The sequence below is a fragment of the Balaenoptera acutorostrata genome, chromosome 12 (assembly GCF_949987535.1).
Source record: "Balaenoptera acutorostrata chromosome 12, mBalAcu1.1, whole genome shotgun sequence".
Lineage (NCBI taxonomy): Eukaryota > Metazoa > Chordata > Mammalia > Artiodactyla > Balaenopteridae > Balaenoptera > Balaenoptera acutorostrata.
Window position 1 is genome coordinate 28,611,631 of NC_080075.1, and position 17,253 is coordinate 28,628,883.

Genomic DNA, 17,253 nt, shown 5'->3' on the forward strand with positions numbered 1-17,253 from the left:
GACTGGCCTGCAGGTTAGGAGTTTGTCAGTCCCCTTTCCCACTCCAGGGACGGGCCTCAGGAGACAGTGAGCACTAGTGTGTCTCCAATCAAGCGGAATAAATCCTTCTTGAATGAATCAATGAGTGAATCAATGCAAGTGAAAAAGGCAGCATCATGCAGACCTGTATACCTGCTTACTCTCCATTCTGCTTTTTTTTTTTTTTTTTTTTTTATACATCCTGCCTTTTGAGGTCAGCACAGATGGCACGGCCACCCAGAGATTACCCAACTGATCCTTGGAGGAGAATGGTCACAAACCTGGTAGTATATACACATCTTCTGGGGATTAAAAAAAAAAAAGATTTCAGTTCTCTGCTTCAAGAACAAAAGGCATCAAATTCTGTCAGCCACAGTCGTAGGAATTTCTTGGCTTGCATCCACCTTGCTAGTTCCCTGATTCTCTAGCAGGATTGTTCCTGCTAGTTTCTGTTGAAGAGAGGCTCTGGAGTCAGCACCCCCGCCTCTCATACACACTGCCTTGGGTCCATCTCACCATATCTTACATGCGTGTGGCTGCCCAACTCTTCAAGTGTTCAGGCCTTCAAACCTGCAGCTTCAAAGGGAGAGGCCACATTCCCAGCCCATGCTCCTGCATCTTCTCTTCCGTCCTGCTGTTGGTGCTATGTCCCCACTCCTGTATCATCATTTTTCTTATCAATTTAGTCCTTCCTACCCCCAACTGTCTTAGGTCTCTACTATCTGGACAAAGTCTTTGCCCAACTCCTGAAGAGAAATTATGTGTTTCTTTTTCCCTTTCACTGCCCATACCCATTGCCTCCATTTCCCCATTATTTATTCTTTTAACCCACCGCGAGCTGGCTTCACTACATGGACCCTTTCTCAGAGAGCTCCCGTGTCCAGTGTCTGTTATCCAGGACTTCTCTGACATGTTTTACTTTGTTGACCATCAACTATTTCTTGAAATGTCCATTCTTTTGGCTTCCATAATATCATATTATTCTACATCTTTGGACATTCACAGTCACTGCTTATGTTTTTCCTCCACTGACTTTTCTTCTTCCACCAAAGACTGTGAGCATTCTTCAGAGTTCAGACTTCAGCTTTACCCATCTCTACATCTGCTCAGGTTTCATCCATTCCAATAGTTCCATCTATTACAGCTACCCAGAAAACTCTGAGACCTCAGTCCCTGGTTCTGACACTTGCTGTGTTCCACCCCACCATTCTAGTTTTCTGGCAAGCTCCACCTGCTTTCGCTCTAGCCACCTTAAGTCCAACAGGCTGGAGGAAATTATTCCCCTCAAGCTCTTTATTCACTTCCTCCTATTATTCTTTTCTTTGAAATGTTTCATACACAGTCCTTCCTTTCCATTTCCACAGATAAACGCCTAGTCTAGGCCATCATCACCACCACCTACATTCATGTGTTCATCCAGAAAATTTTGATCCTGGCACTGGAAATATAGTTGTAAATACAACAAAAATTCCTGCCATTGAGCAGCTTACATTCTAGTGGGGGAGGCAGGTGAAAAAGGAAATATATACAATAAACTTAATAATAACAATGCTAAGAAGAGAAAGAAAGCAAGGAAGGGGGAAGAAGAAGTGTAAGAGTGGGGGATTATGATTTATCTAGATTGATCATAGAAGGCCTCATGGAGTAAAGACCTGAAGGAAGAAAAGGGCCATTTGGATATCTGAGCATTTCAAGTTGGGGACACGAGAGTATATCCTGGTGTATCTGTGGAACAAACAGTGAGGGGGTCCAGTGTGTCTGGAGAGACTGAGGGACTGCGAAAGACCATGCAAGGCCTTGAAGGCCATTGTAAGACTTGGACTTTTATTCTAATTGAAAAGAGAAGCTATTGGAAGGTTTTAAACAGAAAAGTAAGACACCTCATTTTTTTTTAAGACACCTCATTTTTAAATTTTATTTTAAGCAACTTTCTTAAGGCAAAACTGAAATACAATAAACTGTACATATTTAAAGTGTACAATTTGATACACTGACATATGTATACACACATGAAAACATCAACACAATCAAGATAATAAACATCCATCAACTCAAAAAAACTTTCCATGTATCCTTTTTTATTCATGTTTTACCGGAATCACTGTGAGCTGCTATGTTTAGAATAGGCTAAAGAGGGGTAAAGGTAGAAGCAAGGAAAGCAGGCAAAAAGCCATTGCAATCATCCAGATAAGAGATAATGGCATCTTGGAACAGAGAGGTAAGCAGTGGCTGTAGCGAGAAGTAGTTGATTAAAATATCACTAATCTCATAATTCCTTACCGCTAATTCACTCTGAAGATAAATGAACAAGTATGTTTCTTTCACAGGATAACTCCCTCTCTTCAAAAACGTCTTTTAGCTCCCTATTGCCCTCAGGCTAAAGTCCCAACTCCACAAGGCTCTGCTTCTTTTATCACTACTCTCAGATCTACACCTGGGCTTCAGTCCAGTCCCTCTCCGTTCATTCCCCTCCACTTTGCCTTTCTTTTCTATTTCCACCACACTCCTTTCCCCACCCCACCCCCACCCCCAATCTCTAAATTGTGCCCACACAAAGACCCAATTCCTCCAGAAAGTCTTTCGGGGTCTCCACTGGTATCTCTCCCTTCTTGAGTCTCCAATTGCACCTGATGTTAATACTCCACAGTAATTTTATCCTTATTTTGTTGGTTTTTTTTAATCCCACTTTTTAAAAAGTACCTAGGGACGTCGGTGTACCAGCTCTAGGGCCCCTGCGTCCTCCCAAAGTACGGGACTGGGCCTATGCTACCGCAGGAGTTCGCTGCCTCAGCGTGTCCGTGTGTGGTAGTGTCCTAGCCGTCCTCCCCTCCTTCCTGGGCATCTGCTCTGCATTAGTCTGTCCCAGGCCTCCACAGGCGCCGATGATTGAATCATCATCATTAACCAGGGCCTGCTCCCCCATCCTCGGCGGCAGGGGGGAGTGTGGGGGCGGGGGTACGATCACTACCAAGTCCCTGGGGGTCCCTCCTTCCCCTCCACCCTCTAAGAGATTCCGCAAAGCTCCGAGAAACCCCCTCTGTGAAGCCGGGACAAGGCCCACAATCGGGATGAAGCTCCGTAATGCGGACGCGTCAGCCGCGGAGGGCGACACAAGTAGAGGGCCCCGGAGGGGCTTCTTTAGCAGGGACATCATCACAGGAGATCGACGACCCTGAGCGGTAGCGGGAGGAGACCGCCGGGCCTTTGGGAGTTGAAGGCGGCAGTCTTTTGGAGGCTCCAAAAGTTAGTCCCGAGGTCGTGTAGGGTCTATTATGATGATTACTACAGGAGCTCAAAGAGATAAGACCCCTTCCCAGGCACCCCCCGACTCCCTAATTACAGATTGAGGAGGGGGAGGGGCCAGTGGGGCTCAGGTGAGCACACGGGGAGAAAGGGACATGGGCGGGGCCTTACAGAGGGTCAGCGAATCCGAAAAGACCTAAGCCTTCGTTGCGAGGCGACAAGTCCCGCCCCGCAGGCGGCACCGGAAGTGGCCGGCCGGGATCAGCCTTTAAGATGGCGTCTCCTCAGGGGGGCCAGATTGCGATCGCGATGAGGCTTCGGAATCAGCTCCAGTCAGTGTACAAGATGGACCCGCTACGGAACGAGGTGCAGGGGCGGCAAGGTTACCACTGTGGCCGGCTAGCGGTGCGAACTGAGGCCGGCTACAGGACGGGCGGTGGCTGGCCGGGCGCCAGTGCGCCTGCGCAGAGACAGGGTTCCCAATGCGCCTGCGCGATTGCGGTCGGGTTGCCAAAATCCAGGCTAAGACGCCTGCGCATTGTGCCGCTCACTCTTTGTAGTCTCCCCTGGGAAAGGAAGGTGGGGCGAGTTGGCTTGGAGGGAGACCCCGCTGTGTGCGGAGCCCTCTGCTGGGCGGAGGGGGAGTGTCAACCCCCGGGAGCTAATCGGCTGACGGCGCAGGGTGCGGTGTTGGCCGTGGGGTCTGATGAGAGGCGACTCCCAAGTTGTGACGGCACACGGGTTGGGGTTGGGAGAGTGGTCGTTGACGGAGGGTGTGTCCGCAGGAGGAGGTCCGAGTAAAGATCAAAGACTTGAATGAGCACATCGTCTGTTGCCTGTGCGCAGGGTACTTCGTGGATGCCACCACCATAACAGAGTGTCTTCATACGTGTGAGTGCCCAGGACCCTGGCTGTTTCTTCCAGGCCCCACTTCCCACTAAGCCGGCTGCCAGCCTCTAGGCTGCTTGCCCCAACCACCCAGGCAACCCACCCAGCCCATGAACCCAATTTCCAGAGGGCCCGAGAGTTTGCTTTTCTCTTCTTGCAGTCTGCAAGAGTTGTATTGTGAAGTACCTCCAAACCAGCAAGTACTGCCCCATGTGCAACATCAAGATCCACGAGACACAGCCACTGCTCAACCTCAAACTGGACCGGGTCATGCAGGACATCGTGTACAAGCTAGTGCCAGGCTTGCAAGACAGTGAGTAACCAACCTGACTTTGAGGGGCCTCTAGAGGACTGATGCTGGGTGGCAGCTTGCGATGACAAGGGCTTTGGTAAAGAGGTTGACAGCTAGAGGGACAAAAAATGAGGGAGGGCTTATATTTTACTTCCTGTACTCCACTCCCTTCTAGGTGAAGAGAAACGGATCCGAGAATTCTACCAGTCCCGAGGCTTGGACCGGGTCACCCAGCCCAGCGGGGAAGGTATGTCTCTTGGTAGCAGGAGGGTAAGGAAAAACCCCCAGAGCATTCCTCCTGCCCAGTTTTGCTCCCCGGGGAAAAAGGTGTGTGGAACATGTGCCACTCTTCTCATTACTCTGTCTTTCTCAGAGCCAGCCCTGAGCAACCTTGGCCTCCCCTTCAGCAGCTTCGACCACTCAAAAGCCCACTACTATCGCTATGATGAGCAGCTGAGCCTATGCCTGGAGCGGCTGAGGTGAAGGACAGGTCATGGGCTATCTGAAGTGACAGTGACAATGATCCAGAGGCAGGGAGGGGCTCAGGGAGAGGGCGAGCAGTAAGGGGAGTGTCTGTTCACTTGAAGAGAGTATATCATGGTTCTGGGCAGGGGACAGGGGAAAGATAGAGCTCCCTAACCTGTGTCTGTTTCCCCCCAGTTCTGGCAAAGACAAGAATAAAAGCGTCCTGCAGGTGAGAGGGGCTGAGGGGAGGGCCTCTCTAAGGAGACTCACCTCCCCATGGCCCTTCCCTCACACACCTGTTCTCTTCCTTTCCCTCCCCACCCCCAGAACAAATATGTCCGATGTTCTGTTAGAGCTGAAGTTCGCCATCTCCGGAGGGTGCTATGTCACCGCTTGATGCTAAATCCCCAGCATGTGAGTACCCCATAGTAGTTTTTTTTGTGGGGGGGCTAAGAAAGGAGGAACAGAGTATAGGGTAGACCAGGGTAGTTCTTGACCTGTGCAAGAGGATAGTTCTTAAAACTGTGCCCCTATCTCCCTCCTAGGTGCAGCTCCTTTTTGACAATGAAGTTCTCCCTGATCACATGACCATGAAGCAGATATGGCTCTCCCGCTGGTTCGGCAAGGTGAGCCAGTGCCAAGGCAGTCTCCAGGGCAGGGGCAGGCTGAGGAGGCCGCTTGGGTAAGAATGTTCCCACTGACTACTTCTTCCCTTTGTTCTCTCCTTAGCCATCCCCTTTGCTTTTACAATACAGTGTGAAAGAGAAGAGGAGGTAGGGGCCAAGCCCCCACCCATCCCTCTGCCCTTCCCTCCCCAGATATTTATGTGAAATTAACCTTGGCTTTATTTTTTGAAATAAAAACTTTAAAAAAAGCATCTTTTTCCTTTTTTTCCTGCCACACACTCATGCTTTGTCCTGTGTCCTGCTTCCCTCTTGAGTTTCATCAAGAAGGAGGGCCTCTCTATGTTGGTGTTCCCTCAGTGAATTGCCAAAGGAGAGCAGTAGAGGACCCTACATATGTAAAACTCTGAAGGTGAGCTAAGTGAAACCAGGTTATTCATACCAGCTCTTTTTGGTGAAGGGAAGGGGAGCTCTCACCGTCCTTGAATGTTGCCACATATAATGCAGGCCTGAGTGGAGGTGTCCTAATTCAATAGTGGTAAGAGGTAAGAATGGGGCTAGGGTTTGACAGTGGCCACTGCAGGACTGAAGAAGAGTGATATTTGAAAGAAAATACAAAGAATTGCACTATGGGAGGAGCCTTAAAAAAAATTGGGATGCAAGAACACATGGGGATAGTCACAGTTGGAAACCTGGCTGTCCATATGAGATTCAGTGGGCCTTCAGGTACCTGGGCTAGGTGAAGCCAGGGTGTGGTGAGGGTAGTTGAAAAGAGGGAACTGGTGCCCAAAAGAGGCACTTTTTAGGAACAAGAGGGAAGCAACAAGGCGAGAACTCCATTGAGTAATTCAGCAAGCATTCCTTGTCTGTTTGAGCCAGACAGTAACAGAGGAGGGGACTGGAGGCCAAAGCAAGGAGTTCCTGAAGGAAGCTAATGGGCTGCTGTGGAATGTGAGACAAACTGGATGGCACAGGCAGCATAAATGTTAAACCTGACTTTAAAGCCTGAATCTGGCGCTGGCCAAGGTCTGACTCCATGAATTCAAGGGGGTCATTGGGTATAGCTTGTGAGGGCTGAAGGTGCCTGAGCTTCCCCAGATGGAGATTGGGTGGCAGAGGGCCTAGGGGAGGGCCATAGTGAAGGTGGCCTGAACTGGCTAAAAGAGCCAGAGACTCAGGGGCAAAAACCTGAGCTCTCTCCCAGGGCACAGTAGGCGTGGGCTTCCCTCTCCATGGATGAAGCTTGTAGGCCACGAGAAAGGCACATGTGGAGAGACTGCAGACAGCAAGGCAGAACCCTTGGTGCACCCTGGGCAGGCAGCAGGGACCAGGGTAGGGACACTGCAGGGCCACTGGCCCAGGCCCAGTTCCTTCCTGGCACCATCTCCAAGATTCCCGAGCCTCACATGTTTCAGGCCTCAGGCCTGGAATGCGCCCACCCTCCACCGCCCCCACCAGCTGTCCTTGAAAGCCTAAGTGTCACCTCCTCCAGAAAACCTTCCCTCAGCCAGAATCAAGGCTTTTTTCAGTGTCTTTGGCCTGCCTCTATACCAGCATATATCTGGAGGTTTTTGATGAATTATATCTATCCCAGGGTTCCCCATTCTCTTCTCCCTGAATTTAAGCTCTGGGTACTCCCAGGCCTACTCAAGCATACAGCACTTAGACTGTTCTCAAGGCATTTGTGTGTGAAAGGGCATTTCCGGGGGCTGGGGCGGGGGTCGGGGGGTGGTGGTAGTGGAGGTAAGGAGAATGGAAACGCCCCTGCAGAGTAGTCCGGTAGGGGCTTGGCGGCAGCTTGACATCTAGCAGGCCCAGTCAGAAGATAAGGCTGCTGGAGACGGGAGACCTGAGAACCAAGCCTCAGGATGAGGCCTTTGATGACACATGGCTTGCGGCCAAGAAGCAGCGGAAGGCGCTCAGGCCTGGATCTGGGTTGGAGCGGCTCCCCGCCTCGCCCCCAGCTCAGTGGAGCCTTTTTTTTTGTCTGTCAGCCGGGGTGGCAGTGGTGGCGGTAGCTGCCGTGCGTCTCCCGAAGTGGCTGATGCAGACCAGCTGCGGGCACCGCGCCGTTCTCCCTCCATCTGTGGGTCCATTACTTCCCTCCCTGGCCTGCCCCACGCAGATCCTGACCCTCGGGGTCACTCGGGTCTCGATCTGCGCCACAGCGGGCAAATCAAGCCCACGGTTCTTTTGGGCTTGGTGACCTAGAACGCCCGCGCTGTGCTCAGAGAAGCGGCTGCAGGGCCTTCCCAGCACGCAGCCCGCCCTCTCGCAGGCGCCCAGGACCTCGCGGGGCGCCCAGGTGGAGGTGTCGGTCCTCACCTGCAGGGCCAACCTCGCCCTTGCCCCTGCTGCCCTTTCTCACCAAACCCCTTTCGTGGTCCACACTCACCTGAGGGAGGGGGCACCAATATTTGCTCTGGCCTTTGGCACAGAGGAGGACCTGTCTCTCTCAGCCTGGCCAGTCTCTCCCAGGAGTTGGGGGTGGGCGGGGGTGAGGAGATAGGGAAAAGGGACTTCCCTGGAACAATGAGTCTCAAGGGGTACACCAGTGTAGGGGTGTGGGGGAGTGTCTGAGCATCCCGCCGCTCCCCCACCCCAGCGTGCACACCCCCGGCTTGGCGGCAATTGCGCAGAGCTTTTTGTGAGCCAGCGTAAAGGCCCTAAAAGAACTCACAGACCTGAGACCCTAGAAGTGAGGAAACAAATTTATGTCTGAATCGGTTATATCTGCATTAACGTTTTCTGAAAGAGAATACCATCCCAGAAGTGTGTGAGATGTATGGACTCCCTGCCCCAGCTCCTCTGCCTGGAGTTTCTTCTCTAAAATGCCCACTTCCCTCTCACTCTGGTTAAGGGATTTCCCCTAAGGGGGGGTGGGGGTGGGGGTAGGACAAGCACATCTCTTGGGACTGTCCTCGGCCATCCACCACCCCAAGGAGGTTATTCTGAGGATTCTGCCCCCCTTTACACTCACAGAATTCAGAGAAATGCATGGGGTGGGAAATCCAGGGGACTAAAGGTCATTTATTGAGCAGATATGGATGCCAAGAAAAGGGGGTACATCTGGGGCAGCCCTGGGCAGAGGAATCTGCAAGCTGAGAGGCTGAGGAGGGCAAGGCGGGTCAGAGGTGCAGTGTCAGGGAATGAGAAATAAGATGGGGGTGATGAGGAAAGGGAATTCTGAAAGAGGGTGTTGGGGGTGTGTGAGAAGGCACCCTTAAGTGGGAATGGAGGTGCCTTCTGGAGGGAAAGTGAGAAAGAGGGGATCTCTGCTAGAGGAGGGAGCAGAGGACCCCCAAATGTCTGAAGGGACAATGGGGAGAATCTGTTGCAGAATGGGGGGGTGGCAGGCAGCAATGTAGGTTCACGTCTTTGGATGGCTCTGGGGAGGACCCAAGGCAGGAGAGGGTTGGACCATGGGGGTGGGAGGTATGGTGGGAAGAGGTGCACTGGAGAGCAGCAGCACTGCCAAGCTGGGGTTGGGGGAAGCCTATGAGACAGCTAAGTGCCCCCCTCCTCAGCCCAGAACCCAGGTTTAATCTCTTAATCTCCCTCATTAATCATTCCCTTCCTCCTACCCCCCTCGGAGGATCTGGTTTCTCCCCAGCTCAGGTTCCAGGGGCTTTGCTGGGAAAAGTCCCCTCCTGTGGCCACACAATTGTCTGGACAAGTCCCTGGCTGCTGAGATGACCTTAGCTGGGCTCTGCTGTAAGTGGCCTCTTCCTTTTACTAGTCTCTCCTTCCCTCTCCTCCCCCAAACCCACATCTGGGGACTGCCCAACCCCATTGTCCAACCCCATTCCTAAGCCCAGTTGCAAGGGAGAAAATGTTGGAGAGACAGAAGGGGAGGAAAGCAAAGGCCCTTCAGGAGAGCCCCACACTGACACACAGGAGTAACTGATAGCAGAAGAGGTGACATAAAAGCTGCATAAGAAGATGCATGAGTGAAGGCTGGAGTGTCTGTTTGGTGACAGGCCTGGGACATAGGCTAGGCAGTTCCTGCAGCCTCCTGAGACCTTCTTTAATTACAGATTAAGTGAAACCCCCAGGATGGTTCAGAGGGCTGAGGCCTCCAGCTAAGAGGATCTCTCCTGGCCCTCCTCCACCTGCCACCATTAATAACCAATTAACAAGTCCTGGCATCTCAGCTTTCCACTGTCTGCTTTCTGATCCAACAGTGGCCCACTGGGCTGAATCTATTGCTTAGGTTGACATGAAGGTACTATGTGAGTGTCTGTGTGAGTCTTAGGGGATGGGGGGGGTGCCTTGGGAGGGAGTCTTTTACCAAGAAGAGCCTTTGTTGGGTGTGGGCTACGTCACTGCCTCAGGTTACATGAGGTTCTCTGAACCCCATTATCAAAGTGTTTTCCTGTCCTTGTCAAGGAGTCTTTGACCCAGGTGTCTTGGATCTCTCAAGCTCTGTTCAGGGCACCCCAACTGCAGGCTCCACTTGCCCCAGAGAATAGACAGGTGGACTCAGAGTATCACTGCACAAATGGTGGGAGGTACAGAAGTCTACAGAGAAAGTGACATAATGGACAATCCAGGAGGGACTGGTCCACTTCTTCATGGCACTGTTCGAAAAAAATAGAAGAAATCATAGCAGCAAGTTCCTTAGGAGTGGTGAGTTCCTCAGGAGTGGTGGGGCTTCTCTGCCTCTGGGATGTGATACGTGAACAAAACCCTTGCCCTGTTGGGCCTCCACTGGTGAGCAGTGCTGTCCCAGAGCTGTCTTCTTCCTACAAAGGAGGGCTGTGGTATAAGCCCAGGACTAGCTGTGGGAGAGAAATGAGAAAGACAGAACCCAGATAAAATAGGAATGAATATCCCAGGTCTTAGAATTTGCCCCTGGGTTGGTAGGGGTTCTGTCCCAGGATCTGGTTGGGTAGATGAAGTCTGCCCTTCAAGTCACTCTTCTATAGCGAGTGACCCTGATGCTCCTGGGCAGTGACCAGTGGCCGCCTCCACTGTTGTAGATGCTGGGTGGTTTCTGGGCCTCTCCAGGCTGAAGGACCTCTACTCCAAGTACAGGAGCTTAATAAGAAGACAAAGACAGACAGATCGACTGATAGATGGAAAGAGTAACCAGGAAGCCCAGGCTTCACTGGCAAAGACCCCTCCTGGGCAGTAACACTAGCTCTGGTTTGCTGTGTCCTCTCTCCTGAGGCCCAGGTCTCCGGCCCCTTCTCCATGTGTTTTGACTTCCTCAGGGCCTCTGAGCCATAGCGGGACAGCCTTGGGTCCAGCCAGAGAGCCAGCAGAGTCCACTCACCTGCACTTGCTTCCCCATGGCATCCCCAGTATTCCCGGTTACAATCGCTCTGCCCGGCCAGGTCCTTCCAAGTTTCAAGTCCCCCAGCCCCCAGCACCGCGCTAATAACTTCCAGCCGTCCGACCTCTTTAACAGCGTTCCGCAGGGATGGGGCAGAACGAGGGGGCCAGGTCAGGAGACAGAGGTCCTTACTAGGTGAGACTGGGTATCCTACCACTGCCAGCTCTGCTCTTCCTTCTCGGAATTTTGCAAATCCCCAGCCGTTGGGGCCAGGGAAAGCAATTTTATTGCCGACGAGTTTATGAGCCAGAGCTGCGGCTAGGCGGGGAGTCTGTGGTATACAGAATCTGGGGGCCGCCCAGGAAGGGTCCAGCCCGAGTGTGCACTGCGCCGCGTCCGGCAGCGCAGAGCAGCCCTGCGGCCCGGCGGGTTCTTCCTCCGGTTTCTCTCCACACCTCCCCGCCCGGTAGAAATACCGCTGCCGGGACGTCTACCAGCTCCAGACCCACCGCGGACCCGGCCGGGTTGGGGGGTGGGGGCGCAGGAGGAGGGGCATTCGAGGCTCGGGCCCAGCGCGGGGGGCGGGTCCGAGGCTGGGGGCCCAGATCGGGAGCCGCGCTGGGGCCCAGGCAGCTGCGGAGCCGAGCGCGGCGGGCGGCGGGACCGCCACAGCCCGGCTGGCCATGAGCTCGGGATCCGAGCCCCGGACACCCCGGACACCCTTCAGCATCGCAGACATCCTAGGCCCGCGCATGGTTCCCCGAGGACCCTCTGCGTCGCAGCTTCCAGAGTCGAACCAAGGTCCCACGTCGCCGCTGTGCGCGCTGGAGGAGCTGACTAGTAAAACTTTCCGCGTACTTGACGGGCACGCTCCGCAGCCCTCTGAAGGTATAGCGCCGGCGAGGTCGCTCACTGTGACTTAGCCTTCTCCCCATTTCTCTCCTCCAGGTTCCCGGTCTCGAACCTTCGTTCACACTGGCCGCTACCCTAATCCGCACCCTGCCCTCAGCCCACGTGCCGGGGTTTGCCTCTCCCTCTTCTCCCCTCCCCTCCGTTAGTTCCCAGGCTCCGCGCCCGCTCCTGGAGGCCGCCAGCGCCGAGGGGAAGGGCCAGTCTGTCGAGAACTGAGCGGAGCAATCGCGACAGAGAAAGGCCAGAGAGGAGACAAAAGGCCTGGCCCGGAGGCTGTAAATGAGTGAGCTAGGGCAAGGGCGGCGCAGAAAGTGCAGGGAGGCGAGGCTCGGGCCTCTCCGGGTGACCGAGCTCCGCTCCAAGCCGCTCTCTTCTCGAGAGGGCGCAAGGAGCAGAAGTTCCTTGGAGCCTCAAGGGCCGCGGGACTCTGGACTCCGTCTTTCCTCTCCCTTTGTACCCCCATTCTCTCCCTTTTGGGCTCGAGGAGGGGGCGCCCGTGTCACCCAAAAAGAATAAGCCGAGAGTGCCCGACACCCACGAGTCTAAAGAAGGGCACGGTGCAGGTTCTCTCACACTCACCATTCCGGCTGGCTGCCCCTACTCTGACCATGGTCGGCCCCTGACTCTGGTGCCGGCCCAGACCTGCAAGCCAGCTCCACCAGGGGCTCCGGAAGGCCTCAAAGGCCCCGCCCTAGACCGCCTGACGGTGCACCAGTTCTCTGGCTTGTCCCGCCCTCCTCCCACTCCCCAGTCCCCGCAAGATACCCTCAGCCTCCTGCCTCCAGTACCCCAGTGGCCGGTTCCACTTTGTGCCCCACCCCCGGGTTGAAATACCACCTTCCCCCCTCGCAAAGTTCGGGAAGGGGCGGCGGTTCTGGCTCCCGTCCGTCTTTTCGCTCCGCACCAACGCCCCCCCTCGCTGGCTTGACCCCACCCCCGCTTTTCCTCCCGGACCGAAGCCTGATTTCCACAAGCTAGAAGAAGGCTGACCCCCGCCCTGTCCCCGCAGGCCGCGCGGCCCCAGGCGCGCTGGGCCCTGGCCGGGCCGGCCGCAGACGGCGGAAGTCACGCACGGCGTTCACCGCGCAGCAGGTGCTGGAGCTGGAGCGGCGCTTTGTCTTCCAGAAGTACCTGGCACCGTCCGAGCGTGACGGGCTGGCGGCGAGGCTCGGCTTGGCCAACGCGCAGGTCGTCACGTGGTTCCAGAACCGGCGAGCCAAGCTCAAGCGCGACGTGGAGGAGATGCGCGCCGACCTGGCCTCGCTGCGCTCGCTGTCCCCCGAAATCCAATGCCGCCTCGCGCTGCCTGACGCCGCCCCAGGCCTCTGCCCTGGCCCCGCCCGGCCTGACTCTGGGCCCCAATTGTCAGACGAGGAGATACAGGTGGACGATTGAAGGCAAAGACACCTCCAGGGCTCTGGGGCCCTGGGCTCCGCGCCCCCGCGTCCTGTCTGGGTTCCGGGGTAAAGGGAGGGTGTCGACCCGGGCCCCTTCCGGCTCACAGTCCAGACGCCCACCTTTCCCAATGGTTGAGAATAAAGTTGAGACTCCGCCGCAGCACGCCTCAATCCTGGCGCTCCCAGCAGTAAGAGCAAAATCTGCTGATTATTGCGAAGCTTCCGTACTTGGCACCGTGCCGAGCGCTTTAAATCCGATGTTTCCTTTAACCCTCACGCAACCCTATAAGGTAGGTGATATAATTATGCCCATTTTACAAAAGAACAACCCCTAGGTCAGGATGTGGACCCAGGCATCCAACCAGCCTTCAAAGCTGGTGCTTGTCAGCTTTATGCTCTGGAGACTACAGGATGGGGGAAGGGCATGGGACTCTGGTAGCTGCGGGTGCGTACCCCTCCTCTACTGGCCGCCTTAGTTCCAGGTCTCCACCCGGCGTTTGACCAGCTGCCACCTGGGAGACCTTGCACCTAACTAATAGACTGGCCCCAGAGTGACAGCGCCCTGCCTGACTCTCCTTTTTCCCCACCCTGAGGTCATTTGTTAATAGAGTCCTGACCCTTCTCCTCGCCCCCACAGAGAGAATCCTATGCTGAGACACAGGCAAGGTGATGAGCTCTGGGAGAGGGGACATACCCCTGCTTCTGGGACCTCCATCCCACCCCGCACTTGGGCGGAAAATGTCACCACCAGGATGATGGTGGTGGCGGGAGGGTGGGAAGGATTGGTCCTACTTGCTGAGGCAGAGCTTAGAGTAGCTGCTTGCAGGGTAGAGAGCCCAGCCCACCTCCTCCAGCAGACATTTCTGGGATTAATTTCTAACGCTGGTAATTAATCATCCTCCTGCATGTGATGGGGAGGGAAGAGGAACACTCCGCATGATGCAGGTCTATCCCCCATGCCCGGTCATCCCTGTTCATCTTTAGGAGACCATGCTTAGGCTTGGTCTTCCTGCTTCCCCTCTCTCTCTATCAGTCCTTCCTCCCTCCTCAGACCTTCCCATGCTCAGGTGCCACAATCCCACTCTCAGGATGCTCTGGGAATAATCCACCCAGCGCTGGGGGTGGGGGGAGGGGTGTGTGTCAGCTAGGGCCTCAGTTGCAGGTAGAAGTCCCAGAAAAGGATATTTCAGGGAGGTGAACAAGGCTGGAAGGCAGAAACGAACCTGGCATTTTCAGACACAGTTCCAAATGCTTTGCATGGATTAATCTTTACAATAAATCCCATGAGATGAGACTTTAATTTCATTTTAAGGGTAAGGAGAATGAAATCACAGAAGCCCATGATCATGTCATGAAGCCTGTAAGTGGGGGCTGGGACTACTAACCGAAAGAAGTGTTCACAGAGCGGAGAGAGGGAAGAGCCAAAGGTAGGAATTTAGGCATTGTACTGTAGACAGAGCATGTCATGGTTCTTGGAGGTTTTAGGGAGGAGAGGTATAAGAGCAATGTTTAGGGCAGGCTCATCTGGCTGCATGTGCAGGGTGACTGGCACAGACCTGAGGAAGGAGTGTAGCTCTGGCCACTGCAAAAAGTAAGAGCAGAGAGAATTCAGGGCCAGACTTGGAGTGGGGAGGAAGGTTGTTATGAAACAGGAATCAGTGTAATTTCTCCAGTGACCAAAGATTGGAGGAGTCAAAGACAACCTTGAAACCCTGGGCAACTGGAAGGAAAATGACATCATTGACAGGAACAGATAATGTCTACTAGTACAGAGCTAAGAATCTGTCACCTATTATATACAAAAAGTATTCATTGCACCTGTGTTGCCTCTACAGTACACATATACAACACACACATACCTCCCCTTGTTCCTGTTCAGGGCTCCATCTGTATTCCCTTCATCCCCTTCTAAAGACTGCCTCTCTGGAACCTTTAGATTGGGGTGACCAATTCATTCCTGTTTGCCCAGGGCTTTCCCAGTTTTAGCACTGAAAGCTCCACAGCCTTGGAAATCCCTCAGTCCCAGGAAAACCAGGATGTTTGGTCATTCTGCTTTCCAGCCCTGGGGACTCAGAACTCAGGCTGCTGGGTCAGAACCCTACCAGTTAGCAGTGTGAGTGTGGGACAGAGTGGAGGCAAGGTGTCAGGAGTCCTATGGCTCTTGGGAAAGATTCAAGTCCAGGACAGTCTAAGAGGTAGTGGGGCGGGGACATTTCTTTGAGGGGCTGGAAGAGCAAGGAGCAGCTCAGCCTGAAAGCAAAGATGCCATACAGTAGTGGTGGGTGGCCCTTCTTTGAGGGGCCAGGAGCCCTAGTGGAGTCCCCAAAGCATGTAAGTCCCACCTTCCTAGCCCCAGTCCAGAACAAGAGGGCCACATGAGCAGGCCTGGTATGGAGGCACTGTGATATAATCACCCCTTAAACAAACACAACCACCTCTCCCGAACCCCACCCCACCGCCAGCCAGGCATGAGCAAAGAACTCCCAGGGCAAATAATTCTAGTCAGGAAGGTAGGGTTCAGTCAGGTTAACTGGCTCTGAGCCATAACCCTCAGCTACTTAGGGCTTCCTAAATCCTAGCCCAGTGCTACCACCTCTTATAATCAAGGCTTGGATAAACAAAACTCAAACCTGTCCCACCAAAATGGCCTCCTGGATGGGTGTCTCCTCTGCTACGCCCTAGAGCAGAGCTTCCCAAACGTCAGGTGCCTCAGGATCACCGGGAGGGCTTATTGAAACACAAACTGTTGGGCCCACTCTTTCAGTTTCTGATTTAGAAGGTCTAGAGGGGGCCTGAGAATTTGTATTGGTAAAAAGTTCCCTGGTGACACTGATGCTGGTGGCCCAGGGACCACGCTTTGAGAACCACAGTCCCACAAACTCTGTATTTTGTGAAATAAGCAGCAATTCACTCATACTTCTCTTCCCAGTGTTGGACTCATGAATATGTAGGACAATTGCAGACAAAAATCAGTTTATTTAACACCCACTATGTACCAGGCTTTCGGTAGGTAGGTTCTCACACTTTCTCTTTCAGCCCTCACAACAGCCCTGTGAGGTAGGGATTGCCCACATTTTACAGATGAGGAAACTGAAGCACAGGTGTTAAGAAATCTGCTGAAGGTGACCCAACTAGTAATGGCAGACTTCAATCTGTCATACAGTATTTAAGGGGCCTGAAACCATAAACAATAAAAAGAATTTGGGACAGCCTTAAATAAAGAGGTGCTTCAGCATCTCCTATCTCTAGGTGCAAATGGTGTTGAATAAGACCCATAGGACAGCATGAGTCATTCATCCTGATAAATGGTTCCTCTAGGAAAGGCATTCTGGAGGCCTAAAGGTCCCCTACAGATCCACATTTAAATGAGCTGAGAGTCCCAGGCAGAGCTAGGGAGGAACCAGCCAGGAGCAGCTGCCAGGATCTTAGAGGAGAAACCAGAAGGTCATGATTCTTATTCAGAAAGTAGAGGATTTTAGCCTTCTTTAGGGGCAGTGACCCTGGGTGGAAAAAATTAAGTAAATTCACATGGGGGAAAGGCTGGTTGCAATGCCCAGTGCTGGAGTGGAGAAAGACCATGACCAAAGTAGCAGAAGCCTGGGTACCTGCTAAGGCCCCATCAGTGGGAGAGCCAGCAGTGCAGGTACCTGGAGTTGTATGGGCTCTGCCAGCTCCAGGCAGGAGCTGGTAAGCTGGTAAATACAAACCCTTGGTGAATCTTTTAGCAGTGGGAGGAGGGGAGCATCAGACCATTGGGCAAAGGAGAGGTCAGAATATGTATAGAAGTGTGGACAGGAAACAGGGCATGAGGAGCTCAGGCTTCAGAAAACAGGGCAAGAACTGGGATTAGGAAGAAGTGAGCATCTGTCAAGCTGAAGGGCGAGACTTGGGCCTTATTCATTACTGAGACCCCATCCTGAGCACAGAGCTCTGGCCGGTGAGTGAGTCCCCCAGGGCCAAGAAGCAGGGCAAGCCTCAAATGCCCCCACTGCCAGGTCTGTTATAGTCTGAAAACCTGAACTTTTGTACAGATCCCTTCTTGAGCCTTGGGGGATTTTATGTTTCCTTACTGCTCCCAGAAGAAGCCATCTGCTTAAGAACCAAAGAAAGCCTATTTCAGTGGATGTAGGGCTCCTT

At 53.6% G+C, this 17,253-nt stretch overlaps 2 protein-coding genes across 3 annotated transcripts; both read left to right on the forward strand.

Moving 5' to 3' along the window:
* Positions 1-3,508: 3,508 nt before the first annotated feature.
* On the forward strand, positions 3,509-5,772 carry PCGF1 (polycomb group ring finger 1). Of its 2 annotated transcripts, XM_007184031.2 has the most exons (9): positions 3,509-3,627; positions 4,047-4,152; positions 4,310-4,462; positions 4,617-4,688; positions 4,815-4,920; positions 5,102-5,135; positions 5,234-5,320; positions 5,452-5,532; positions 5,636-5,772. In XM_007184031.2, exons 1-9 carry the CDS (start codon positions 3,535-3,537, stop codon positions 5,681-5,683), a joined length of 780 nt encoding a protein of 259 aa, XP_007184093.1. In that variant the 5' UTR covers positions 3,509-3,534; the 3' UTR covers positions 5,684-5,772. The 2 variants fall into 2 exon arrangements, with proteins under 2 accessions (XP_007184093.1, XP_057414359.1); XM_057558376.1 differs by lacking the exon at positions 5,636-5,772 and having other exon boundaries at positions 5,452-5,629.
* Positions 5,773-11,490: 5,718 nt separating this feature from the next.
* Positions 11,491-13,114, forward strand: LBX2 (ladybird homeobox 2). The gene is made up of 2 exons (XM_007184030.1): positions 11,491-11,695; positions 12,729-13,114. The coding sequence occupies exons 1-2, from the start codon at positions 11,491-11,493 to the stop codon at positions 13,112-13,114; spliced, it is 591 nt and encodes a 196-aa protein (XP_007184092.1).
* The last annotated feature ends 4,139 nt before the right edge of the window (positions 13,115-17,253 follow it).